The following is a 27,606-nucleotide window of genomic DNA, read 5'->3' on the forward strand; positions in this document are numbered from 1 at the left end:
GCATTTTTAATGCTTGTTGGATGTGGAGGTACCAGCTAATTTCTCTGAGCAATATGCAATGTCCTAGGATAGTGCAGAGATCTGTTACTGACAAGTACTCTGAGGTGAGTGAATGAGTGCGTAAGACGATAGTAGAGTTAAGAATTAATGGAGTAGGTCTCGGAGAGGTGCTGCCTAAGACGTTTGACCTACGAAGTAAATTTTATTCCTTGATGTGCACTTAATATTTGCTTTTTTACTAAATTTGAGTATTTACCAATGTTTCTGGTTCATAGTTTTACAGTTTAGATATGCTTATTATGCTTTTATAAGTTATATTCATTAATTATGCTTTGTGGTTTTAAGGGTGAAGGTGTGTGCGCAGTGCTGTGTGTGTGTTTGGAACGTAGAAGGTGGAATATGATTGTAGGTTGTGAGGGAGTGCTTGCGGGGACTGTTGGAAGAGCTCACGGTTTCTAGGTCTGGCTTTTTGTTTTTCCTTGCGTCTAAACTTCCACTGCCTTTTCATGTCGTTTTTCAAGTTACAATAAATATCTTAAATCCACTATCTCCAGCATCTTTTAAGGAACACGTTTTGTGTTTTCAAGGTCAATAAAATAAGACTACTCTGAGGGTTTATAATAATACATTATTTAAGCACCAAAAGTAAATTCTGTTTGTGGTGTGGACTTTTTAAATGGTCATATTAATAAGAAGCAATTCAAACAAGGCTCCAGTGTCTAGGCCCTCTGGGCTGTCCAGGGTGACGTTTTGTTGTACCATTTCACTTAGACAGCAAGACAGCCCGGAAAAACCCGAATTCCTGACAAACTGCTTATTTTACAGCATTCTACTTCAAAGTATGTTGCTTTCTGGCCTGTAATAAAAAGACAGTGGCGTGTAACCTTGGCCAATATCGCTCTATTTTAAGCATCATGTGCAAGGACTATCTATGCCCCGGTCCACTGGAATTATGTTTCAATGGAGGACCCAATTATGTGGCAGATCTAAGCTGAATTATGTAGCAATTATATATCAAGAAAACATAAATAAACTGACACATTATGTGGAAGTATTATTTTGTCCTTTTTACCAAAATCCTGGACAGAAGTTTAACCACATAAGTACCTATTAAAACTTGAAGTACAGCTTTTGTCACGTCTAAGGTGACCAGATAAGTTTAGCAAAGGGTCTATCGGTGCATAGGACCATGTAATGCTCCTTATTTTGTGCTTTTTATCAATTTGAGCTCGAAACAACTGGTTGAAATAGACAAATTATGCAGTGCATGGTGGATTATTTGACAAGTGCAGTAAATCCATACTAACGCAGCAAAAAAACTGAGCCTGCAGGGTCACTTAAGTCCAGGAACCATGTTCTGCGCCAGGCCATGCCATACCACAGGTTTAAAGCGCATCCCACATCTTTTTACTGTCTCGTACATAGCGGTGACGTGATCTGTGTCTACACATGATGCATACATTTGAAATTATATGTAATAGCACCTTAATTAACTTGTAGATGTTCCAGTTAAGAGGACCTAGGATGCAACTATGACGATGCTCTCTAGCTCTGGCTTCACTGTAGTTGGTGGTAGTGGTGGTTACAAGTGACAGCGAAACACATAAGATGATGGACAGAATGTTGCACATTGGCAAAACATTCACCCCCAGTTTTTTGTGTGTTTTGCTTTTACAAGTGACAGCGGTCAGTATTTGTTAAAGTAACAAAGGCACAATGAGTGTGAGATCTGCCCTATGTAGGTCATTTGAGAGGTGTAAGTTACAACATCACTTGATGAAGATCACACAGTGCGTCAAGTTGTGAAACCGCCGTAGTCACACAAGTGGATTGCCTATGCAGGCTTGGACTAAGTATTCTCCCTGCGCCTCTTCGATGTGTCGGTCAGTATTCCTGTCCATTACTAGATGTACAGCCTGTCCACAGGGTTGTTAAGGGACAATCAATTAGTAATTTTTTTGCGAGGGCCTAGCTTTTTCAGAATATTATTGCCTGGAGATGAAGGGTGAAGTGGCACGTAGAGTGCCCTCTTGCGGACAAACATACACACCCAGGGGAACGTGTGAATCAGTTAGTTAACCACCAGCAGCGATCAAAGGCTGAACCTGTGAGGAACAGGCAGCAAAGTGGTACTGTGCACATTCTGAGTAAGGCCCTGGCCATGCTGTGGCGTTTAACCTTAAGGAGCGGAGCATGGTGTAGTTGAAAAGTAATGTTCCAGGGTCTGAATGAACAAACCGCGGTTCCGTTGCTTTGCACTTGGCCAAATTGTTCGAACATAATTAACATGTCACTTTCTCCGGTATAAAGCCTTTAAAATGATGCTACCTCCCCTTCCCTGTATAAAATAACTTTTAAAAGTCTGAGTTGAATATATTACACCTATCCACGACAAACACATTACGTCAGCGCTCTAAATGGAAATACAGCAGTGCTGATAGTCTGTCTCGGAAAGGATCTGTTTGCGCTGAGAAGTGTCGGGACTCTCCCGCTGAAAGTATCGCACCAGCACAGAAGGTCCGGAACTCTCCGTTTCATATTTAAGAAATGCAGATACTCAGTACCGAACCGTGCTTTCCCATAGCAATTAAGTATATTTTTTATTACAGCAAAACAAAAAACCGGAACGTTGCTAAGATTATTCTTTTGCAATGCAATAGGTCTCGCATTTACGCGAGTTTCAGCTATTGACATTGCAAATAACAATGCCTTTTATTTCTGTTTTCGTTTTTAAAACATAAATAAAAGGCATTGTCATTTACAATGCCAATAGCTTAAACTTGCATAAATGCGAGACCTACTGCATTGCAAATGCTTGTTCTGTTCGACATTAGTTCAATGTTCACAATCCCTCTATACTGCACCAGTATGCTGCAGAATCCGTATGAACCTGACATCTCGAATTCCCAATGAATGAGGTTGTGCGCTTCCTGCTGCTGTGTGTTGAAAGAAGGGCCAAACTCTGCCTCCCGCCACACAACTGCAGCCCCAACCGCCCACCCCTGGAAATGATATCTCAAACCATGCCGGGCGGACATGTGGAGCAAACAGTTGGCATGGAGGGCGGAAGGATTCCCTTCTAAGACACACACACTGGCGCCCCGGGGGAATGGTAAAGGGGGTGCTCTGACCAGTGCAACCGTTCAAAGCGGGGGTTTAAAGCCGGTCTGAGTGCAAAACACCTTGTGGAAAAGCAGGGGCAATGTCGCAGGCACATATCGGTATCACTGAATTGGCAGATTTACTGTTCTCTTCAGAAAGGACGCCTTTGGCGCCTCATGGGCTTTGGCAAGTATAGATGACCAGGAGGTGAATATTACTGTTAATCCCCGACGGTGCACTCCAGTGGGCTTATACCACTGCCAGTCTCAGTGAGAGGGTCCGAGCGGGACTACAGGCTGCAGCTGGACTCCGTGCTGGCTCACATCTGTGCAGGTATGGCAGTGGGGGCACCGGGTGTGGGCACGGGGGGGGGGGTTTATCTGCCTCACAACCCCTGGGCATAAATCAGGAGTGTGCCACCCCAGGACCCGTGTTGCTGCATTCAACACCACGCGTGGTAGCAGCCTGTGTCTCTGCAAATATCTCTCCATCTAGTCTGTTGAGACACCTCGTTCTATACCGAGCCCTGTCCACGAGATGGCAATTACTAATATGCAATCCGTATCTAGCAGGAGACATTTCACTTGCTCCATTAAAAACAACCTTTCACACATGAGTTACCTAAATCATATAAAACAAATTAGTCTATTACTAGGGGTGTATCACACTACATCTAACTCGCGGTTGAAATACACAATTAAAATTTTATACGCATAGATGGCTTTTCATTTAAATGTAAATGGGCGGTTATGAAAAGTGTAGCGCGCCATGCGCGCGTTGTGCAGAAACACTGAGACCCGTACGAGTGCACATCTTCTGTCTGTAAGCGTGCACATCTGGAATACGTATTTATTCCAAAAGGCCCTCGCATGTCGAGAGCAGCGCATGCGTGCTGCTAACGCCAGGCGAGACCTAAAAAGTAAATGCAAAATATAACAAGCACTAGTAAGGGTGATAGGCATTGCCTTTGCAAGATAGTTTTTTGCTTTTTTTTGCATAAATATTGCAGTCAATAGTGATTAAAGTAAAAAAAAGTAAAAATTCCACTATTTGAAATTGGCGTGTATATGTTTGAAAAAAATCATAGTAAGATTTAACCCACTGCACAAATTAAGAAAAATATATGGAATGAAAGCTGAAATGAAAGCAGAGATTGAACAGCTGCTGTTTACGTTGAAGTAGAATACTTTTTAGACTAATGTGCAAGTAAAAATGCCATCAATCGCAGTGAAGAGAGTCAATAGCTGAAGTGGACTGACGCATGCTACATGCTGTGGTGGGAGGAAGCAAAATGTAAATGTTACTTGAACTGGCCAATTGATGAAGAGAGTGGACCGAAAACTCCTGTATGTATTTGTATTATCATTTTTTTTTTTTTAAATGAGGCTGGCGAGATAGCTAAACTTGTTTCTAGGACAGAGCTGAAATTGGCTGTGGTCAAAGCAGCAGAGGCACCTCACCTCTGTGACCCTAGGGCTTGTTTAGGCTTGCCATTTTAGCGTGACCCTATTACAGTCACTACCAGTTGAATTCAGTTTTCTAAATAATACTAAAAAACATTAAGTCTCTCATTCTTAGGCAAGTCTACCCCTTCCCCTCAGACCATACTTAAAAGCCTTTCTATACATTTTTGGTGAAAGTCAGACCCGATTATAAATAATACTAATGAACAAAAATTAAACTAAACAAGTAGCAAACCCTTTCCTTAGTTGCTGGTCGAATCGTGGTTCTCTATTCACTAACGAGTACATATACTTCAACTAAAAAGGTATTCAAAGATTAAGTCCGCAAAACTGATGTTGGCAATAAACTACATATCCATTTGAATGTCTAAAATCTGCTTATTCAGCTATTAATTTCAATCTTAAAATCTTACACCTTTCATCAGTACCACCAGAAACAAAATTATTTCCTAATAGTATCTGCTTGCCCAAGAAATATTTTGCACATTTATCGCTACTAAGTTTGATAAGGTCTTGCTCTACACCGCATCTTCAACTGCTCTTGGTGTCCATTCCTGATTACTTCCTTCGTTGTACAATTGCATTGAGAAATCCCTCTTACAATCATACCACCTTTCTAACTCCTGTCACTCCATAAACTTTCACTGCTCAATATTTATCAAACTTCATCCTACGTTGCACTTTTTCATTTTTTCTCCCTCATTCTGTTTCACTTTCTGATTTAATTTTTTTGTCAATCAATCACTTTGTCACCTATATTTCAAAGTTTCGCAACTTTTCTTCTTTATCTCTGGTCACCTACTTTTACCATTTGATCTATACTTGCACTCGCCTACCTATGATGTGAGATTACTGTTAAATCTCCCGCTGTAATGGTAAAATTCCAGTTAATATCACTATATATTCTGTAAACTTTGCATGTGCCCATACTTCGATAAAGCATGTTCAAGAAGAGGTTAACAGCCCCATTAAGTAAATAAGTAAAGCCCTTAGACAATCACATCACTTATTCATTAATGTTGAACACACCTAGCCCGCTCAACATACATATTGATAATTATAGCGTTACCTGTGCCTCCCGATGGACTTGCATTTGTGCAATTAGAGTTTTCAAGGCCGTAATTGCATTGAGAAGCCCCCGCCTTTCTTCAGCCCACGCTTCGGTCCCTTGCAGGACGGCCTGCGGATCCTTCTCAGCATTAGGGAGCTCCGACAGAGACAGCACTTCAATGCCCTCACGATGGACTGCTCTCAGCAAACTCTGTCAGGCAAAGAAAAGCCTCAATATTACACAAAATAAACAACCCATGAGAAACCTGCACCACAATGCATGCTTAACTGCACAGACAAACTGTGCTACAAAGGAGGATCCTGCAACCAGGGCCACCGGGATCATGCAATTCTGCAGACACATTTTCCACATAATAAAATACTCAGCCACACTTACCAGGCAATACACCATTAGCTGCATGATTTGAAGCAAAGCATATAAAAAATCGCTCAAAAAAAGCAACCCAGCGGCGGCGGAGGCTTGGAAAGGTTCCCACTTCACCACTCAGGCCTCCACGGTAGGAGCTCAGCAACAGCATCGAACAATGGATTATTTATAAATACACCAGAAAATTTTATTTTAACAGTTCTATTAAGCAGTTTTGCAATAATGAAAGAGACAGTGTGAATATAATCCGTAAACTGGTGCCTATATCTGCTCTAATAGCTACCTACTAAATGGTGAAAAGATGCATTATTTAACGTTTTTTATATAATGCATGTACTTCTATATGGAAGAAATCAACCTCTATACTAAGGCAGTCCGCTTCCGTTCCTCTCTTTTTTATCTGCTGCTGGTTGGTGGATGTCTTTCAGTCGATCGGTATTTTCACACCAGTAATTTTGGTTGGCCGCTGCCGAATGGGCAAGCACTCTTGAGGTGTAGCTCAATTACCTTGTGCAGGTCACCAGAGGTCACGCACACCTTTCTGTGGGATGTTAACAAAGCCTTTTTTTGTTGTTGCACATTTACATCCAAACACAAACTTAGATATTGCATCAAAAACACTATGATTTAAACCAGCTTCCATTGCGCGTGGGACTCGTAAATATACACTTTGCCGATAATCTGAACAGTCCTTGGTGTACTAACCCCTATATCGAAGTGCCAGTGAACAATCGTTGCTCAAGTAGTAATACATTTTCTCACAATTTGATTGAACGCAACCCCTAATACATATTTCATTTTATTTGAAGCTATACAGGGTATAGAAGTGCCATTTTGAAAGCATTAGAAGCGCCTATTTGAAAACGTTTACGTTTTCACGACAGAATGCTTCAGTGCCCGTTCACTAACAGTTTTCGTTAAGGTGCGTGCACCAGTGTGTAATCCCCAAATATGGAAAACTACAACCAAAAGACATTCACACCTGAAACGATGGCCTTTTACACCAAGGATTAGATGTCATAGTGATGCAACAGTCTAACTGAAAAATAGACAACAACGAGGACCGCAATTTCTATGTAGACCAGAAATAAGAAGCTATTAAAGCCAAGAAAAACACCAGAAAGCGATTAGGGCTGGTTTGAGGGAGCGTGTCCAGGCTATGAGTTGTGCCTTTGAATGCTTCTCTGTTTAATCTCCTTAAGAAGGGCGTTTGAGCTAAGGTGATACAAGCTGCTGCACGGGTCTTACCCTCCAGAGGGCGCGGCCTTTTGCATGCTGAGGTGGAAGAGCCCCCTGAGCTCGAATGTTCCCTGCTTTCCTTCAACATGGTGTGCTCTGCTTAGTAGAGCGTGTGGTAGGATAGAACAGCAGAACTGTGGGCCTTAGGTCTTTAAGAGTGCCCTCAAAATGCCTGTCACTCCCACCCTGGCAAGGCAGTCCTTATTAGTTATGGCCGAAGAAAGGAGAGAGACCCTTGCTTTAGGCCCACAGAGCCACGGTTCTTAAACTCCTATAGGTAAGGGGCAGTTGACATAACATCACGAGGTCAGCAAACTGGTATCTTCAGAATCTGTCCTCGACAACTTCTAGTGTGATTTTATTGAGGTGAGGCTGTTCAACTTTTTTGAAAGGTTGTGAACTCGTATACCTGCTGCGGCACCATACATGCGAAATATAGATTTCCCCAACGCGCAATCCCCCACCCACATTCACCTTTCTTTGCGCTAGTCTGTCTCTACATGGAGCTGCCACAGGTGTCCGAAGGAGTGCCCTTCCTCTCCCAGACGAAGGGGGTGTCCATTTTCCAGCCGTGGGCATTTGCCGCTGTGTCACTGGAGCAGGTTCTGAAGAGAAGGCGCATGAACCCAGTCACAGCTGAAAGAATCGCGAGGCACCTTGGCCTTCCATCTCCTTCGCTTCTTTGTGAGGTCACCAATGACGACATAGTTTATTGTGATGCTTGCTGACGGCTGAGCGACGTTAAAGACGCATGCACATATGTTCGGCCCCACATCTTTATTACAATCCACATCGAGGGAAATCGGTCTCCAAATAGATGATCTTAAAATCCAGGTTTTACTGGCAGTTCTCAATAAACACGGGCAGATCTGGATACGTGTGTGGCTTGCTCTTGAGGATGCTTTCAGGGCAGTTGAAAACCTCACGATAATAGTGTAATTCAGCAAGCTAACCAAGCAGTCTGACTCGAGCACAAAATATCAATGAACACAATTAAAGAAAAAGGTGGATTCTGAAACGGCCTAATCATTTATAAATACCATACAACACAATACCTCAAAAACCCAACTGCCAGTTTCAAAGACTTCCTGAATGAGTCGAGCACACCACTTATTCCTACCACGGCCTATCACAGTGCCCGGCACATCAGTGCTTACCTTTTAAAAGAATAAGTGCCGGTGCCCACAGTTTTGGTCAGAAGCCTGTGGCTGGTGCTGCTGAAGGTCTGAGTGCTAAACACACGGCTGCGTAGTCTTGATGCCATCTCTTGCCTCTGCCTTCCACCACCATACACTCGCCGCCTCTTTAGCTCACTCTTGTGCGCCCTTTTTCATCCCTGCCTTTTCGTCTCTCTCTTCCTCTTTCTTTTCCTTTTGTGTGTTTTGCTCTCTCTTGCTTTGGGTGAAAGTCAGATGAGGGAAAAATAATGGATGGTGGGCCCCACCGGCTCAAATTAAGCACCGCTTCATACGCATCCGATAAAGATTGTAATCAGTACCATAGCCTCACAAGACCAAACTGCATGTGTAAGGAGCTGCTTCAGCATGAATAACTAGAAAGTGTTGACCTGTCTGCTACCCTTGGTAGGTTCCGCCCTAAAAGGCTCGCTGATGTTCAATGGCAGATTTAAGAATCTGCTGTATGTTTCACCTTAGTATTGCAATTTCTTCCCTTTCTCCAGATAGGTCTTCTCTTCGTATGACCGCATTCTCTTATCTTTCTCCTGGGCTGTTTCTTGCCCCTCATGTGTGGTCTATCTGAGGTTGTTAGGATATGTTAATTATTTTTCTAAAGCCCTCGTTTGCCAGAAAAGGCATCTATGCCACTGACGTTAACAGAGAAGAGGATCAGAGGATGTGAAGCCTATTGAGAGTTAAACAGCCATGTCTTCAAGGCTTTCCTGCAAGCCAAGAGGTTGTGCATTGCTTTAATTCATAGGGGAAGAGCATTCCAAACTTACGTTGCTCCCAACACAAAGCTTCTGCCTTCCCGGGCCGTGCGTTTGAACTTGGGCACTACCACTGATTTGGCAGAGGCAGACCGCAAAACCTAGCTGGAGGCTACCAAGTAATACTCTTCCTCAAAAAATGATCATGCAGTGCTTTGTATACAATACAGAGTGCCTTAAAAGTGACCCTCTGTCTGATGGGGAGCCAATGAGGTCTCCTCATAGATTTGGAGACAGACTGATATTTAGGGACTTTCAGAAGCATGCAGGCTGCCGCGTTTTGCAGGGTTTGCAGCTTGTTGAGTACATGACGATGGGCACTGAGATACAGCCATTTGCAGTAGTAGGTTCATAAGATACGGTAAAGATCTTGCTTTCAGCTGGAGATCAAAATTGACCAGTTCAATTAACTAGATCTTAATGTTTACCCCACTGCTGTGTTAACTGTGGAGATGCAGGCTTATGACAACTAGAGACAGGCAGAACATATATTATAGACCAAGTCAAAGCTTTACAAAACCACATCAGGCTCAGGGAATCCCTTGAGATAAAAAGGGATATGTTGACACGCATAAGGCATACCATAACATGTACACTAAAAGAAAAGTTGGAGATTACAGAACATGGTAATTATGCAATCACAAAACAACAGCTGCAAGAACCAGACTAGTTTTATTACGTAGATCAAATACAGAAAGGGTTTTCTTTAGGTCCTGCAGCGTTTTATTAGACCTGGAAACTGAAAAATGTGCACAAAAAACAATACGCAATGAGAATGTTACATGTTCACACTCTGATTTAATGCACCGGAGCAAAGAAGGGTAAACAAAATAGTTTAGAATTCTAAGAAGAGAATAATTTCTGGTGAAATCCTACCTATATCTGGCCTATGGTATTCTTTTGTATTCCGGGGGCATTTGCAAGGACAGACCGGGAGTTGGAGGCTGCCTGGGTCCCGACGCTCACACCTGGGAAGGCTACGCTGTGGGTCTCCTCTGCCGCCGAGGTAGTTTACTGGCCGCAGTTGGGGGAGACTACAGTCCCCAGGCTGCCTAGCGGCATACCTAACTTCCGCCCACCATCGCGGCCGGAGGTGCTGTAAAAGGAGAGGCTCCCTCGGTGGAGCGGGGGCATTTGCAAGGACAGACCGGGAGTTGGAGGCTGCCTGGGTCCCGACGCTCACACCTGGGAAGGCTACGCTGTGGGTCTCCTCTGCCGCCGAAGTAAAAGGAGAGGCTCCCTCGGTGGATTCCCCGTACTTTTGATTTTTTCCAATACAGTCCATCTGATCTCTGTGTCCTTGTGGTTCTTTTCGTGGTAATGTGCTGTGAGTCTAGTGGCTGTCACTGCTCTCCTTATAGTACTCCTGTGTTCGCTAATGCGAATCTTCACTTTCCGGCTAGTCATCCCGATGTACATTATGTTACACGGGCACTTGATCATATAAATGACTGACTCGGAGTTGCAATTGGTATGTGATCTTTGTTCCCATGGTGACTGCAAACCTAGTTCTAATGTTTTTGTATGTTCAGTGAACTGGCAAGCCACACATGAACCACAAGGATAGTGTCCCACAACAGGTGGCGTTTCCCATAGGGTCATCTGATTGGTAGATCTAGGTGTAAAGGTATTAGTATGTACCAGAGCATCTCTTAGACTTGAATTTTTCTTAAATGAAAACATTGGTTTCTCAAATGATAGTTTGTTAGACGTAAGTATAGGCCACTTCTTATTTATTATCTTCTTTAGGTCATTAGACGAAGAGTTGTATGTAGTGACACATATTAGTTGGTCCGGCTGTTCTTTCATATGTGTCTCTAAGAGGGCCTCACGTGGAGTGTTACGTGCTCTTTTATTTGCTCTCTACACTTGGGGAACCCCGCTGACAGGGTTTGACTATAGAGCTACCCCGTTTAGCCCACTGATCTCCTGAGGAATGGATTACATCTGAAGTTCGGGTAAGAGACGGGTGCATTTAGAACAAATAACGATGCACCAATGTATCAAGGATGTTTTTAATAATCACGCATGGTACATGCTACTATGTTATTGCACAAAAACGGGATGAGTGTTGTTTAAGAGCGGGATATGTGAGAGTTTTTTTACATTGATAGTACTCACTAACTGGCATGAAGAAGCAGTTAGGATTCGAGTAAAATCGCCACCGCACAATATATCTGTCACTTTGATTAATTGTCTACAGATACAGTTGCGAGTGGCACATGTGTGGACACACGCGAGCACCATTTTGTCATAGAAGGACCTGGCACTTTTTGGTGTCGTTGTGTTGTCAAAAGCACGTTGTGGGACACATCACTTTGGAAAATCCCCAAAAAAACCTACAAATATTAGATGTATGTTTGTTTGTCCATGTTTTTCTCTTACAGATGGAATACTACGAGTGACGGATTAATCTATCAGTCACCTGATGACATGTTAGCATGGTAAGAGTGCTGTCCTGAGGCGGAAAGCCGGGACTGTTTTATGCCCACAAATTGCTGCTATCTTTTTAAAATTGCTGCTATTTGATTTTACACTGAGTGCTTGTTAAAACTGCTCCATTGTGTTTTTATACGGACTTGCAGAAGCAGGGCGCGAACCCCCGTTCCCTCCTCATCGCTCCCGCCATCTTGGGTGAGGGGGACGAGCTGGGCGAGCACTCTAGTGCTCAGACCCGCCCGCCCTTGACTCTACAAAAGCTCCTTGCACCCGTGCCCCCGCTGATTGTTAGCATGGTAAGAGTGCTGTCCTGAGGCGGAAAGCCGGGACTGTTTTATGCCCACAAATTGCTGCTATCTTTTTAAAATTGCTGCTATTTGATTTTACACTGAGTGCTTGTTAAAACTGCTCCATTGTGTTTTTATACGGACTTGCAGAAGCAGGGCGCGAACCCCCGTTCCCTCCTCATCGCTCCCGCCATCTTGGGTGAGGGGGACGAGCTGGGCGAGCACTCTAGTGCTCAGACCCGCCCGCCCTTGACTCTACAAAAGCTCCTTGCACCCGTGCCCCCGCTGATTGTTAGCATGGTAAGAGTGCTGTCCTGAGGCGGAAAGCCGGGACTGTTTTATGCCCACAAATTGCTGCTATCTTTTTAAAATTGCTGCTATTTGATTTTACACTGAGTGCTTGTTAAAACTGCTCCATTGTGTTTTTATACGGACTTGCAGAAGCAGGGCGCGAACCCCCGTTCCCTCCTCATCGCTCCCGCCATCTTGGGTGAGGGGGACGAGCTGGGCGAGCACTCTAGTGCTCAGACCCGCCCGCCCTTGATTCTACAAAATGGTACCCTGGCCAAGGAAGCGCAGCGGACGAGCGCAGCGGGCACGCTGGGCGCGCGCCGAAGCCGCGCCAAAGCCAAGCCCGTCTGCGCCCGTCCGCGACCGGACACGGCCCAGGGCCATAGCCCCTGGTCCTGTTAACCGGACTCGGTGGAGTAGGGACGAGCTGTTGAATCTGTCCGCCGTCACATGTAGTGACGGGCTCCACAGCATGCACACAGGGGTGGACACAGGTTGCAGATCCTGCCAATTCCGATTCTGCACCGCAATGGTTGATACCCGGGACAGCCCCACCCTTTCGTGCGGCTTGCTTAATGTGAGGTCGCTGCGCTGCAATAAGTTTGACATCCACGACCTGCTCGTGGACAGACAATTGGACCTGTTATTTCTTACAGAAACTTGGCTGGATACACACTCCGACCCTGATATCATTCAGGCACTGCCGGATGACTATCTGATGGTAAGACTGGACAGACCTGAGGGCAGAGGAGGAGGTATTGCACTTGTATTTAAACACTACCTTGCCTGTCAAATTGAATCCGTCCACCTGGCGGCAAGTGAGGTGGGGATGTTCACAATAAAAATCAATGGGGGTACAACTGTTAAGGGCTATTTAGTCTACCGACCACCTGGCCCTTTGGCTAGGTTTAAGGGCACTCTCATAGAATGTGCCACGGAGATGGTGCTGCGGAGAGATAAGTTTCTTCTTCTCGGAGACTTTAACATGCACCTCGAAGATTCACTAGACAAGGGAGCGATGGAGTTCCGGCAGGATCTTCAAGCACTACAGTTAGAGCTAAAGGGCCACCTTCCTACTCACCTACATGGTCATCTGCTCGACCCAGTTTTTGCAAACTGGGAGGAAGTTAGGGTGGCCCCCCCAGTGCCTCTCCCGTGGACTGACCATTTTTTGGTGCCTTTTGAAATCTCTCTCCCTAAGAACAAGGACACTGCTCCCACTCCCTATAACCATCCCAGGCGCAAATGGGCGAAGTTTTCTCTGCCCAAATTCAATGAGGCTCTGATAGCCAATGGCCCCATTGGAGGCGATGATGCGGATTCGGTAAACAAACTACTTAACGACCGCATCACGGCTGCGCTGGACCAAACGGCCCCGTTAGACCATCCAAAGAAGGATGGTCGTAAACAGAGATCGGCACCATGGTTTAATGAGGAATTGCGGGGTGCCAAGAGGGAGTGTAAGCGTGCTGAAAGGCAGTGGAGGGAAGCATATGACAATCAGGAGAGAGAGAGATACCTCATCCACAGACGAGCATATCATAATCTTATCAGGATAACGAAAACTGCCCACTATGCCGAAAGAATTCTGGATGCAGAGAACTCAGCGAAAGAATTGTTCTGTGTATACAAATCTCTTGCTGTCCCTAAATCCTCAGCGGGATCAGAGGACTGCTCTGTGGCTGCCTGCAACCGCATTGCTGATTACTTCAGTGACAAAGTGTCCAAAATCTATACCACCTTCCCTGCCCAACCAGCGGCAGATGGAAAGTTCGAGGCGTCAGTTAGAGAGGAAGATGGTCACAAGTTGCTGCTCAATTTCTCTACCCCGCAAGCTGAAGACCTGATCAACATATGTAGATCAGTGAAATCAGGTTCCCCACGGGACCCAGCATCTCCTAAACGGCTGGCCGACAGCCTGACAACACTAGAGCCATACATTAGGCACCTGTTGGATATCTCCTTCAGGTCCAGCACTGTGCCTTGGGAATGGAAACAAGCAGTGGTGCTCCCCCTCCGCAAGAAGCCTAATATCAGCTTCGAAAAACTGGAGAATCTGCGTCCCATCTCCCTCCTTCCCTACTTCTCGAAAGTGGCGGAGAAGTTGGTGAACCAGCAGTTAATGCAGTTTGTGGAAGAGTCTAATCTCCTTCACGCCACCCAGTTTGGATTCAGACCTCGACACTCGACTGAGTCAGCACTCCTTATGGCTTCCGAATCCATCAGACAGGGGGCCGACGAGGGCCACACTATGGCCCTGATCCTGCTGGACCTCAGCGCTGCGTTCGACACTGTAGCACATTCCACCTTGCTACAGTGTCTGAACAAAGCAGGGATGGGTGACGCAGCGCTAAAATGGATTCAGTCGTTCCTCTCGGGCCGTGGTTTCCAAGTCAGGCAGGGTGACTGCTACTCCAGGCGAATGGCACTGGATCAGGGGGTTCCACAGGGCTCGTCCCTAAGCCCAACGCTTTTTAATCTATATGTGGCCCCGGTCGCCTCCATAGTGGAGAGCTACGGTCTGCGCATGGTGTCATACGCCGACGACACGCAGCTGGTCATCTCCCTATCGCGTACTCCCGGCCTTGCGGCGGACATCTTCAGAGCATGCATGCAAGATCTTGCTGCCTGGATGTCTGCCAACTGCCTTAAACTTAACGGCAACAAGACTGAGGTGCTGGTGGTAGGGGGAGACCGGGCGGCGTGGACGTCGGCGTGGTGGCCTCCTTGCTCGGGACCAACACCTACCCCCTGCCTGGAGGCGAGGAATTTAGGTGTCTGGTTCGACTCCGATCTTACCTTTGGCCCCCAGGTCAACCGGGTGGTCGGCACCTGTTTCGGGATCCTTAAGACTCTCAGGAAGGTTTTGGAGCTCCTTCCCGTTAGAGCCCGCCGAACATTAGTGCATGCTTTAGTCACGTCCAAGATGGACTATGGCAACCTTCTCTATCTAGGTATCCCCGAGAAGAATCTGAGCCGCTTACAGGTCCTGCAAAATGCCGCTGCTCGGCTAGTTCTCAAACTTCCCAGAAGATCAGCCTCCAAAGCCGCGCTCCAAGCCTTGCACTGGCTTCCGGTCAGGAGCAGGGTAGAATTCAAGGCCCTCTGCACCTGTCACCGGATCATTAATGGCAGGGCACCCCCTCCTCTTCAGGGTCTCCTGACACAATACGAGCCATCCCGCGCGCTGAGATCCTCTGGTTCAGGGCGCCTAACTATCCCAAAGGTGTCCAGAGCAAGGATGGGTGGCAGGTCCTTCAGGTACCTCGCCGCATCATGCTGGAATAAACTTCCAGTAGCACTGCGTCTGGAACCATCAGAGCTTATCTTCAGAGCCAAGCTGAAAACATATCTGTACACCAGATAGTGGCCCTCCCCGCAGGACTCCCTCTGAACACGCTCACACTCTCAGCGCGGGGACACGCCGTTGTGCGTCACCATTGCGCTCTACAAGACCCATTATTATTATTATTATTATTATTATTATTATCTACGCAAGGAGCAGCTACTCTGCACTTGCCTTAATAAACAGAATAGGGAATTTCCTTTCTGCTTCCCAGGGAGGCCACTCTAGCCCTGAAGAAAGTCCTGGACCTTTACGGCCACAAAAACGGACTGAAACATGTTGGCACTAGGGTCTTAGGACCATAACCCTCCTAAAAAGACCCCATTTAAACAATTTTACTAACCCAGCCAGACCCAAAAATAAAGGGAAACTGGGGATCTGCCTGAGGTTTTTTAGTATTTAGTCCCCCCTGGTCTACATTATCTTCAAAGAGCTCCCAACATTGTGGTTGAGCCCACCCCGACTTTTAGGCGTCGGGGTGACCCGATGATGAAGCATGACACCACTAGGGTGTGTGAGGGTACCTAAACCAAAAGGAATTGCTTCCTTGCTCACCTATTGGTGAAGTTAAAATTTCCCTCACCAGACACTTCACATCATTCCATCTACGTGCTAAAATACCGACCACTAGCTGGCTAGTTGGAGTAAAACCATTTGTGAATTTGATTATATAGGGAGGAAATACTCTGACTCTGAATCCTCTCCACCCTCTAGGCAATGAAAAATTTTCAATAGCCTTTTTGTATCCTATTTCTATAGGCACCTACATAACCACTCTAATGTTGTTGATACCAGGGATGGGGACAGTGGTCCGTTTTTGCATACTGGATTTAAAATTGCCACTTTTAATAGATTTCAACCCTTGAGTGGTCTTGATACAAATGACTGACTGGAGTCCGCCCAGAGGAAATCTTCCCTGGGGGATGGGGGTACAACATTAGGGGATGGGGGTACAACATTAGGGCCCCTAGATATCTTGGGCATTGGTGATAAACACTGCCCCAAAATTAATCCAAACATCGATTTTATAGGTGGCGCTAATGTGAGATCAGTCTCAGATGATCAATATGTCGTTTCCTCCCCTAGGAATGTTTCTCATGGTGACACGAGACTTATTCCCTTGACCGATATGCCAATTGAAAGTTTCAACTCTCGGACCTGTTCAATTGGTAGTTGGAATGTTGCAGGATTATCGTCCAAGGTTGCCTGCTTGGGCTGGTCCGAGTTTATTAATGCTTTCAACATAATCTGCTTCCAAGAAACTTGGTGTACCGACCCAATCAACTATAATGGTTTTGTTTCATTTCATTTACCAGCTGTGGCCTCCCCCTCGGGTAGGGCAAAGGGAGGGCTCCTGGTTCTGATTTCAGTGGAACTACCTATAAAAGTTAAAAACATGTTGTGGTTGGGTCCCACTCACAGATCTTGTGGCTTTATCAGGAGCGAGGTAGAAATATCCTTTTAATCAATTTTTATAATAACATCTTTGATGGTACTAGGCATCAGGTAGTGTTTGCACTTGAGACTGCCTTGGCAGACATTATCACGGGGTATGAGGATGTTGTTTTTGACCTTATTTGGATGGGGGATTTTAATATTGCTGCATGTTCCCTTTCTGACCAAAGGGTCTGTGGAGTAACTAATTGTTTTGGGGACACTGATCTTCACTTCCCTCATAATCTTTATGGGGATTCGTTGAACAAGATTCTGATCACCTATGATCTGGAAATTATGGTTAACCCAAAAAATGCTTCTGGAGAAATTGTTCCCACGTTCACGGGTAGGAATGCAAATACTGTGATTGATTTTATTTGCATGTCCTCTTGTCTTAGCCCGTGGTGTAATGCCCCTGTAGTGGTGGATAATTTACTTAGTGATCATAATTGCATTACCATTGAGGTTCTACTTTGGTTGGAGAAACAGGTACCCACTATCTGCTCGATTGTTAATATAGAGCCGCACAGACCCAACGGCACTAGAATTAGATGGAAAGGGGATAAGGCGGAAGTGATGTCTAACTCCATTGTCAAAAGCTGCTTAATAGAAATTACAACCATCTTAGAGAGCGAGGAGGTTTCTGAGGATACTGTCTGTAATTTTATTAACATCAACCTTATTATTGATAGTAAACTCACAAAATCCGGTAAGGGCAAGTTTCATCAACAAAAGGGGTGGTTTGATCATGATAGTACCACCGCGCTTAAGGGGCTTAAAGCGGCATTGGCAGCCAAACCAAGAAACAATAGTGCGGTCAGGGAGTTTAGATCCATCTATCAGGCTGCAGTTAAACGTAGAAAGTCCGAATTGAGGCAAGAGGCATGGGATAAACTAGACCAGGCAGCTGCAACTTCGGATTCCTCCTTATTCTGGGCTACTGTTAACTGCCCGTTCTTAAAGGATGACAAGATGCCGGTATTGACGGCCAACGTTAGTATGGAAAATTGGGTTACCCACTTCTCCCTGATTTTTGTTTCGGATAGTCTGAAGGGCGCTCAAGAGGACTGCTGGCCCATTGTCCCGTTGGATATTTCCATAGATGAAGTGCAGGGAAGTATCAGCTCCAGCAAAGGCGGGAAGGCTCAGGGGCCCGATGGGGTGCCCATCGACGTATATAAATTTGTTCCGGAGTTGTGGGGACCGCTGTTAACCAACGTTTTTAATGCAGCTGTATGTAAGGGTATTCCCCCTACTTGGGAGGAATCTATCATCATCCCAATTTATAAGAAGGGTGATAGGGGGGACGCAAAGAACTATCGTCCAATTTCTTTGCTCGACTCTTCAGTGAAAATCATGAGCAGGGTGCTCTTGGTCAGGTTGGAAGAATGGGCCGAATCTAGAGGTATCCTGGCCAATTGTCAATATGGTTTTAGAAAGGGACGTGGGACCATCGAACAATGTCTTAATCTCGAACTCCTAATAGGAAAATATACGCAGGCAAAGAAAGGCTCTCTCTATCTCTGCTTTGCGGATCTGAGCAGCGCTTTCGACTTGGTAGATCATAATATTCTGTGGGCTAAATTGCTAGAAGTGGGGGCACCTGAGGGCATTGTTTATTTTTTAGCCCGACTTTATGCCAAACTAAGCTCAAGTGTCCGTTATGGACCGGGGGGGAATGCTCCCCAAAATTTAAGATCAGGCGTGGCATAAGACAAGGGTGTGTCCTTGCCCCCCTACTTTTCACCCTTTTCATTAATGAGGTTGATACTGTCTTAAAGTTGATTATGGCTGATGCTCCAAAAATTAGTGATTTTACTGTCCCCGTTCTGCTCTACGCGGATGATGCCGTGATCTTGTCCAGGACCCCTATTGGCTTACAACGCCTGATGGATAGGTTTTCACTTTTTATAAAGGATAGAAAGCTATTGATCAACAATTCTAAAACCTACATCATGGAATGTGGTAAGGGGCGAGGGAAACTCCATTCCCACTTCATTGATGGGCATAAGGTGCAAACGGTGGATACCTTTAGCTACCTTGGCATCACATTTTCAAAGAACAGTAGCTAGACTAGTGAGCTCACTAATGTTCGGGCCAAGATGGCGAAATCTGCTTATGGGGTTTTCAAGTTTGCTACCAAATTAGGGGATAAACAAATTAAAGATATGTTAAATATCTATCAATTGAGATGCCTTTCAATTGCCCTTTAAGGTGCCGGGGTTTGGGGACATGTCACGACGGGGAGCCTACAAGTGGAGGAAAATCTCTTTTTAAAGAGACTCTTGTGCTTGCCAAAATCTGCTTCTAATGATCTGGTACATAGAGAGCTTGGAATTAATCACCTCTCAGATTTGATTTCCCTAAGACCATTGATGTTGTGGCGTGCTATCTGGTTAAAGGGGGAGACTTCCCTAAACAGAGCCATCATTAGAGATTGTCTCTCTACTGATAGTTTTTTTAAGATTCCCTTGTTCAAATTTGTCATCCATAATTTTTCTGAGATTTAGGGCATTGACATAAGAGGGGATAGCTACGCCGCCTCTAGTCTATCTAAAACCGAGATGAAATCTATTTTTATGAGCCATAAGTTAGAGAGGCGGAGGAGGGACTGTGGCAACCTCTCCACGTGTGTGCTCTATGGAAGTTATTGTGAGACTCAGGGCTACCAACCATATCTGAGCCAAGTGACCAGAGTTTCCCACCAATTTGTCTTAACGAGACTAAGGATTGGGATCGTGCACCATTTGGTGGCTTTTCCCCGCAGCAAAAAACACCCGACTGGTCCATGCCCATGTGATAACATTTCAGCACAAAGTACTATGCACTTTTTATTGTTATGCAAACTTTATGGTAACTTCCGAACAGCCTTTCTTAAGCCTATTTTTATTAAGTTTGGAGTCAGAAACGTCCATGATACCATGAAGTTGCTTTTTAATATGTCTCACCCTGATGTCTGTTTTTTTACTGCTACCTTCCTCTCCATGCTATCTAGGCAAGGTCTAGCATGTTTTTCTAACATTTTTTAATCATGTATTGTGTACTGTATTTCTACCATGGTTTTACTGATCTTATATGTAATGTAAATGTATGTGCTTTTATGGACATTGTTTTTATGCTCCGAATAAAGCTTTATGAATTGAATTGTATTCCGAAAAGGTCAACAGCTACACATCCAGTACATAATTTCAATAAATAGTTAGAGAATAAAGGATACATTGACACATGTCCAAAAACAGTTTCAAGTAGACTCATCTATCATTAGCAAACATGTGAAATGCCATGTTATTTGCATGTAGGAATGCCTCCACATGAATGACGTCAAATAGCAATTCTTTAACGGACCTAGAAGATTTACCAGACAGATTCAACAAGGGGACTGATCATTTGGATGTGCTAGGCTGATAGGTCCAAAACACCCTAAAAACCTTGAGTGCCTATGAGCAACGTCAATCAGATCCAAGTGAATACAGTATGTGATGCACGAAGTGCTAACCCCTGCAGTAACTCTCACGGGTACCACATTAAGGAAAGGCCACAAACAGCCATGACAACACTTTCTGACCTCAACAGCCAATCAGACACCTAGGGTCGGTGACACACAAGCTACTGGCTGCATGTGCAGCACAGTAAAAGACAAGTTGGCAGGATAACTCTGCCCATTCAATGTTCACACCTCAGCAACTCCCTCCCACTTCAACAAGGGCTTGTGATGGAGCAAGGGCTCGTATAAAAGAGACTTGCTCGGATGCAATCCTCTCATGTAACTCATAACACTGAATTAATAAAGTATTGATTAAATTAACATGCCCCTCATTACATTTTTAGCAAGACAAAGCTGGAATACGGGATTTACTAACAAGTAACCCGAGTGAGACTTAAAATGGCTGTTAACGCGGGAAACTGTACTGCGCATGCGTCAGCTGCATCTACGCAGTATGACGGTCTTTTGATTGGAGTGAATTTTCTGCAGCTGCGCATAAGCATCTAATATGGCTGCTTTAAACTCACATGCTAAGCATCTGCTTTGCTGAAACTAAAACATGTTATGTATTAAATGCTAATGCAGGGAGTGCTATTATAAGTAAATGGGGTTAGAACAGAGATAGGTGGTATACAGTGAAAACATTTTATTTTGAATTTAATGTTTTCTTTTGACCTCTCTACTAGTTCGTATTTGGGCCTCTGAGAGATGCTAATGGTTGTACAGTACTTGACTCCTCACGCATGCGCAGTAACAACAAGTGGGGAAACCATGATGGTGTACTTGAATCTTGTCCAAGGCCACATTCGCAACATGTCCTGGGAACCTGGTGGACATCCTGAAATTTGAACAAGAATAAAGCCAAATGTATACAAATTGTTGATAAAGATGTGAATGCGGATGGGAAATAAAGCTTGGTAAAATAAATTATGCACGGGAACATTGAACAAAAGACTAAAGGAAATTATTAAACTTAGCATGGTGTGATGATCATCCCCCCTTGACTGTCCAATCAGAATTAGGGCTTCTATGAAACTGAAACATTAAGGGGTGGTACATGCCATTAGAAGGGTATAACTGAGGTAGTTTAGTTAGTTAGTTATGCTCATATTGCCGAGATGCTGAAAGACTGGAATGCTGTCCGAGAACTGAATAAATGCTGAAGAAGAATCGATTTCCAGGCTTAGAATTTGATCCAATTAAATAGAAGATCGCGGAAGAATTGAGGAGGAAGATGGTGTCAGAGAGGGGTGCGACGCAGGCGTCGTATCTAGAATAGGTAATCTATCCTGTCCTGAAAACCTGTCCTGAAGTCTTTGTCAGCGGATCTTTCCCAGGGGACCCTCCCAGCTTCTTGGCCAAGGGGTTGGTTTCCACACCATCCTAGGTAACTATAATTCTGTGTAGTATGTCATTGTGCTGCTCTCTCAATCTTCTCCTTTCTGAAGTACCGTCATTGTGAAATATCAATTTAATATAGGTGACAGAGTAAAGAATTAATTGACTTTTCTTCCCTGGAGAAACGAAGTTTGTACTGTATTCTTGTTTGGCTCACATGAATTATCTAGATAAACATTTAAAACTCCTCCTGAGTCTGTGGTTATTTCAGAATGGTAAGTAATATAAATAACCCTGAAGTCATTTCACCAGCAACTAGTTCCAACTATATGGTCCATTGACCAGAGGAAAGAACTTTTTGATCAGTGAAGATTAGTTAAATTTTGACAGGTAACTAATCTCATAAATATTATAAAATTGACCCCAGCGGTATTTACTAGCCTATGTAATAGTGTGTGTGTTTATGGGCCCAGGTGAGTGTATGGGGTTGGAGTACCGGAGGTTGGTAACCCGCTGGATCAATTTTCTGGTAGCAAGGCTATGGTTTATATTGGCTAGTATGGTGATTAGCGACTATAAATTGATGTTTTAACAAACCCATTTGTGTTCTGTTTTATGTTGGGAAATTCCCAGGAAGTGAACAACGGGTGGCGAATGGAAGCCGCACTGCAGTGAGGTTACTCGTCTGTTGGAATAACACTGAGAAGCTAGGTAGGGCTGGCAGTGTTAAATTAGGGACTATTTTCTGTGTAAGAGTGAGAGTAATTGATAGCAAAGAGTTCGCTGGTGAAACTTTGGTCTTATATCACGTAGAAAGGGTAACGCCGAAGGAGTAACAGGTTTGTCGGCGCTTGAGTGAAGAGTAAGCGGAAGGTTTTACTCGTAGCAAAAGAAATCAGCTGTCCTTTGGTTTTAGCGGAACAGACAGAGTAGCAAATGTTTTTATGTTGTTATTAATGAAGATCTTATGAGAAGTTGTAAGAAAATAATTTTTCGTGTTACCTTGTGAAGAGAGGGTCAGTTGCCGGAGTTGTACTGACGTCACAGAGAGCCGCGCTGGGATTGGCTGAAACAGCGGGTGTGTGACGGACGCAAATTTGTAAAGGAGTGTCAGTAGTGAGGAGTGATACTGACGCCACAGAAAGGCCGCTCTAGTATTGGTTAGACGAATAGAGTGAGCCTGAGTTGGATTGGCCAAAAAGAATAAGAGCCGTGCTGGGATTGGTCGAAACACGGAGTGTGAGTAAGAATCTAACTGGTTGTCAAAAATAGAAGCCGTAATAATATTGGACAGTGGAGTTTGTATGTGGAAATATGATCTGACATTAATTGGGAAATGCCCAGACAGGAGATATTTAGGATTTGCAAGAGACGAATATATAAAAAGATCATCACCTAAAATGTACGGAGAAAAGAGAAAAATGTCGTTTATGCAGAAAATTTAAAATTCTTTCAAAAAAGATAAACCCATTAAGACTAGAGAGGGAATTCTTATTCCTCCACGAAGACACCGGTCTCATTTATGATGATGGAGAGAGGCTACCATACCTGTGTATGGTTAGAAAATTGGATAGAATATACTAAAATGGATGGAGTGTTAGCGTTCCCAGAAAATGGTACGTTCAATGGGAGAATTCTTCATAATTTAAGATTGCGGATCAATGAATTAGAGCCCCGACCTAGATTAACACAATATGAGGCATTAGAAGAATGGGAAACAGGCATTTGAGCGTGACAGATCCAGAAGTAGTAGGAGTTATAGGGGATTTTTCCCAAGACAAATGCGTGATTCACGAGAGAGCCAGATGAAACATTGGAGACAAGCAATGATTACAGAAGGACTGTATCCTGTATTAATGGATGGAGAACAGTCAGGGAGCATGTGTACAAAGAAAACTAGGCATTTGACAAAGACAGGTTATGGGGATTCAGCAGATGAATTTATGGAGGACATCCTAATGAAAAATCCTCCACCATATCAGGAAGGACCAAGTATAACTACCCCGGGTGCCCCTGATTTAGGAACACCTTTAGTTCCACAAGTGATACATGATTCAATGAATGGAAGGGTACTTCAGGAAAAGGAAAGAGAAGCAATAAATAAAAATAGAGAAGAAATAATACCGAAAATAACCCAATTGCATACACACCCTGAAGCACTGACTACTCCAGTGACTATAGGTCCGGCTATTCTATTGTATGGGGATAAAGTGAACAGTACCAAACCACCAGTCATGACAACTCCTACCATTGAACCTAGAAAGGAAAATATAATAATTGATGATCAAGCCAGTGAGTGTGATTTGGTAATTTCACTAATGGATTTAACAATAAGAGGACAAATAAATGACACCCCGAGAAGAGTTACACCTAGTTGTTCAAAAGAGATAAGTTTAGAAACATCTACAGGAACCAAAAGTGCCACAATAGTGTCCCCGAAAGAATTAGAGGGATGGGCACAGGGAATGGATAAACCAAAACAACCAATGAAGATTTTAGATATTTACAAACTGAAAATAGAATTGGAAGAAATGAGTGCTGGAAATGTGGGATTAGATAGATTAAATGCTTACAGTGAGGAAGAATTACTGTTCATTTGTAGAAGTATCACTAGAAACACGAAGATATTTCCTGAAAAATTGACAGATCTTGCCTCTGAAATGGGGATTGAAATAGGGAGACCAAAAATACTACAGAAGCCATATATAGTTGGAGAATATGTGTTCTGAAGAAAATTACAGATTAAAGAATTAATGACCATATTACAAAAATGTGGACATTTAGACAACTGGAAAGCTAGGTGAATAAGAAAAAAAAGAAGAAGCACAGGCAAATCAAACAACATCTGAATTCTTATTGAAAGAATCTGGAAAGGTAGAAAGATTGTGTCCAATGAGAGAAGTTCCAGGAGGAGGATATGTACATGTTCCTTGGACTCGACTAGATATTTTGTCATTTACTAATGATTTCCTAAAATTAAGAGAAAAACATGTTGAATGGTACAGGCAGGTTGAAAGGTGTGTGAAGGTTTCGAAGGTTTTGTTGAAGGATTTGGATGGTCTATTTGACATAGTGGTGCCTGTTGATTTGTGGACAGAATGTAAGATCACAGTTGATTTGCCTAGTGAAGAATACCAGAGAGATGAGAAAACAGGAAGCCCTTCAGAGGAGGTAATGAAGAAATATCACCAGGTGATCACTTTCTTGAAAAGGAAAATCCCATCAAAAGAAACAGATTGGGTAAAAATAGATAGAACACAAGAAATAAATGAGAATGTACATGTCCATTATGAGCGTCTGTTACAGGTGTACAAGCAGAATAATGGATTTGAGAATATAGGAGACAAGGGCATGGAACATTTTGTATATCGTTTTGTGTCTGGTTTAAGACCAGAAATCTCCCAGATGATTCAGCAGCACATGTTGTGCTGGCAGGCAAAACCTATTGATGAAATGTTATGGTTAACTCTGTTTTTATTGATTTGCAAACATGTAAAAACAGCAGTGAGTACCGCAGACAATCCCATATTATAAACTCGAAGGAACCGTCCCCCCACCCTTCTGGCCTGACCCATACATCCACATATGAGTCCCAGTAATTCTTCGCGGATGAGAAGGGAGGTAAATGCAACAAAAGTCCAGAATGGGAACGACCCACGTAGACAGTATATGAAGACGAAAAGTGAGTAAAAAACAAAACTCCCTTACACCCCACCCCCTCCTCCTTCCCTGAACCGGGGTGCAAGGCGAGAATCTCTCAAAAACATTTTGGTAAAGGTCACCAACTAAGGAGCAGATTTAGGGACTTCATTTGTAGGTGGTGCTTCGGTGAGCCGAAGGAGTCGAAGGTACTTGGGGCTTGTCACTTTGTTTATTTCAAGCGCAAGCAGAGACAGCAGCGGGCGCCATTTAGTCCTGAAGGAGCCCGTAGAGTTAGTCAGAGTGGCTTGAATGCGTTCCATGCCAACTATATACCATAATTAATGTAGCCAGCCTATGTGGGTTGGTCGTGTCTTTGTGCCCCATAGGGAGAGGATATGTTGAACGGCTGCTCCCATCGCTAGGCCCATCTATTTGCCCTTAATCGATTTCAGTGGGTAGGTGAGTGGATTGGGGAGCCCTAGTAACGTGTAGGCCGGGAATCAGGGGATTTCAGTCTCAAAGTGCTTGTCAACGTCATCTAGTACAGTACCCCAGTAGTCAGTCAGTTCCTTACAGTCCCAGAGTAGGTGAGTCAGTGTACCCACCTCGTCACAGCTTCGCCAGCATGTCGGGCATCGATCAGGATTCCCTTTATGCAGCCTGGCCGGTGTGAGGTACCAGTAAGTGACCACTTTAACCACTGTCTCCCTGCTAGCTGTATTGCGAGCCATGCGGTGAGCCCGAAAATATACATCCCGCCATTCTTTCTCCGTTAAGTCTCTCCCGAGTTCCTGCGGCCATCGCCGCTGACCCGCCGAGGGTGAGGAGGAAGCTGGGGGACGCAGCATGCTGTATAATTCAGTGATCCTCTCTTTATCTGAGACTTTGGATAGGAGCCATTTCTCATATGTGGTGCGCTTTCTATGAACCAGCGGGCGCTCCTCGGGGAGGAGGAGCCAGTGGCGAATTTGGAAGTACTGATATCGTTGGGGAGCGGTGATTGTGTAAAATTGTTGCACTTCTGCAAACAAAAGGAATCCATCTAAATCGAAGAGGTGTCCCGCGGACCTGCAGTCCGTTGTCCACCATTGCGGGAAAGCACGTGCGTCAAGCCCAGGGGGAAACTACGGGTTGTCGAATATGGGTGGCAAGGGAAAGGATGTGAGGCCGCGCTTGACTGCCACCGAGTCCCAGACTCTTAACAGCGTGCTTGTGATTGGAGAGCCCTTAATATTTGGTGGTCTATCCAGGCGCCTTAAGAAAGGCACCTTCCACAGGGAGAGCTTCGCTAGCACCCGGTCCTGAAACAGCCACCGTTTTTCGGACTACGGTCTGCTCCACTCCACCAGATGTCGAAGTTGTGATGCTCTAAAATATTCTAGAAAGTTCGGGACACCCAACCCACCCCCTCCTCCGGAGGTCTGTAGGATAGAATTCTGCTCATACGAGGACATGTCCCTGCCCAGATGAATTGTGGCACCGCGCTTTGTATTTTATGTAGGGTCCCCGGTGGGGGCCAGGCCTGTATGGTCTGAAAAATGTAGAGAGCTTTGGGGAGGATATTCATTATAATGGCAGCAATGTGGCCTAGGAGAGATAAAGAATGATTTTGCCACTGTCTTAGGTCTTTCTGAATTTGAGAGAGAAGCTTGGCATAGTTCTGTATGACCGTTCGTGGAACGGAAGAGGCGAGGTCTAGCCCTAGATAGGTGATGGTGTTCCGGGACTGTAGCTCTCTGTACCGTGGCCGATCATCCTCACGTCGGGCTGCCCCACTACCCAGATGTAAGACCATGGATTTCTCGACGTTTACCTTAAAACCGGAGACCCGACCAAAGGTAGCCAACTTCCGTAAAAAAGCTGGTACCAAACGCTCGGGGGACTCCAGGGTCGCCAAAATATCATTGCCATATAGGCTCACAGTATGGCGCTCCCCTCTGAATGGGATACCCAAGATATCGGGGTTATCCCGAAATTTTTGTGCTAGGGGATCCACGTAAAGTGGGAAGAGAAGGGGTGACGAGGGGCACCCCTGTCTCGTACCCCTCCTTATCTCAAAGGGCTGCGAAGCCACCCCGTTTACCCTAATTACCGCTGTGGGCTTGTCGTAGCAGCTCACCACCCAGGCCCTAAATCTCCCACGCCAAAGTGAGCA

The 27,606-nt window shown here is 44.6% G+C and overlaps 1 protein-coding gene across 5 annotated transcripts in view; it reads right to left on the bottom strand.

Annotated features, from left to right (window-relative positions):
- The window catches only part of AKAP9 (A-kinase anchoring protein 9), a 1,384,828-nt gene that overhangs the window by 199,061 nt on the left and 1,158,161 nt on the right, over positions 1–27,606 (bottom strand). For all 5 annotated transcript variants that reach the window (XM_085631105.1, XM_085631108.1, XM_085631107.1 and 2 more), the window contains one exon: positions 5,635–5,826. In XM_085631105.1, the coding sequence (XP_085487231.1) occupies positions 5,635–5,826 (192 nt within the window). The remainder of the gene's footprint in view (positions 1–5,634; positions 5,827–27,606) is intronic.

Source organism: Triturus cristatus, chromosome 10 (genome assembly GCF_964204655.1).
Source record: "Triturus cristatus chromosome 10, aTriCri1.1, whole genome shotgun sequence".
NCBI classification, from domain to species: Eukaryota; Metazoa; Chordata; class Amphibia; order Caudata; family Salamandridae; genus Triturus; species Triturus cristatus.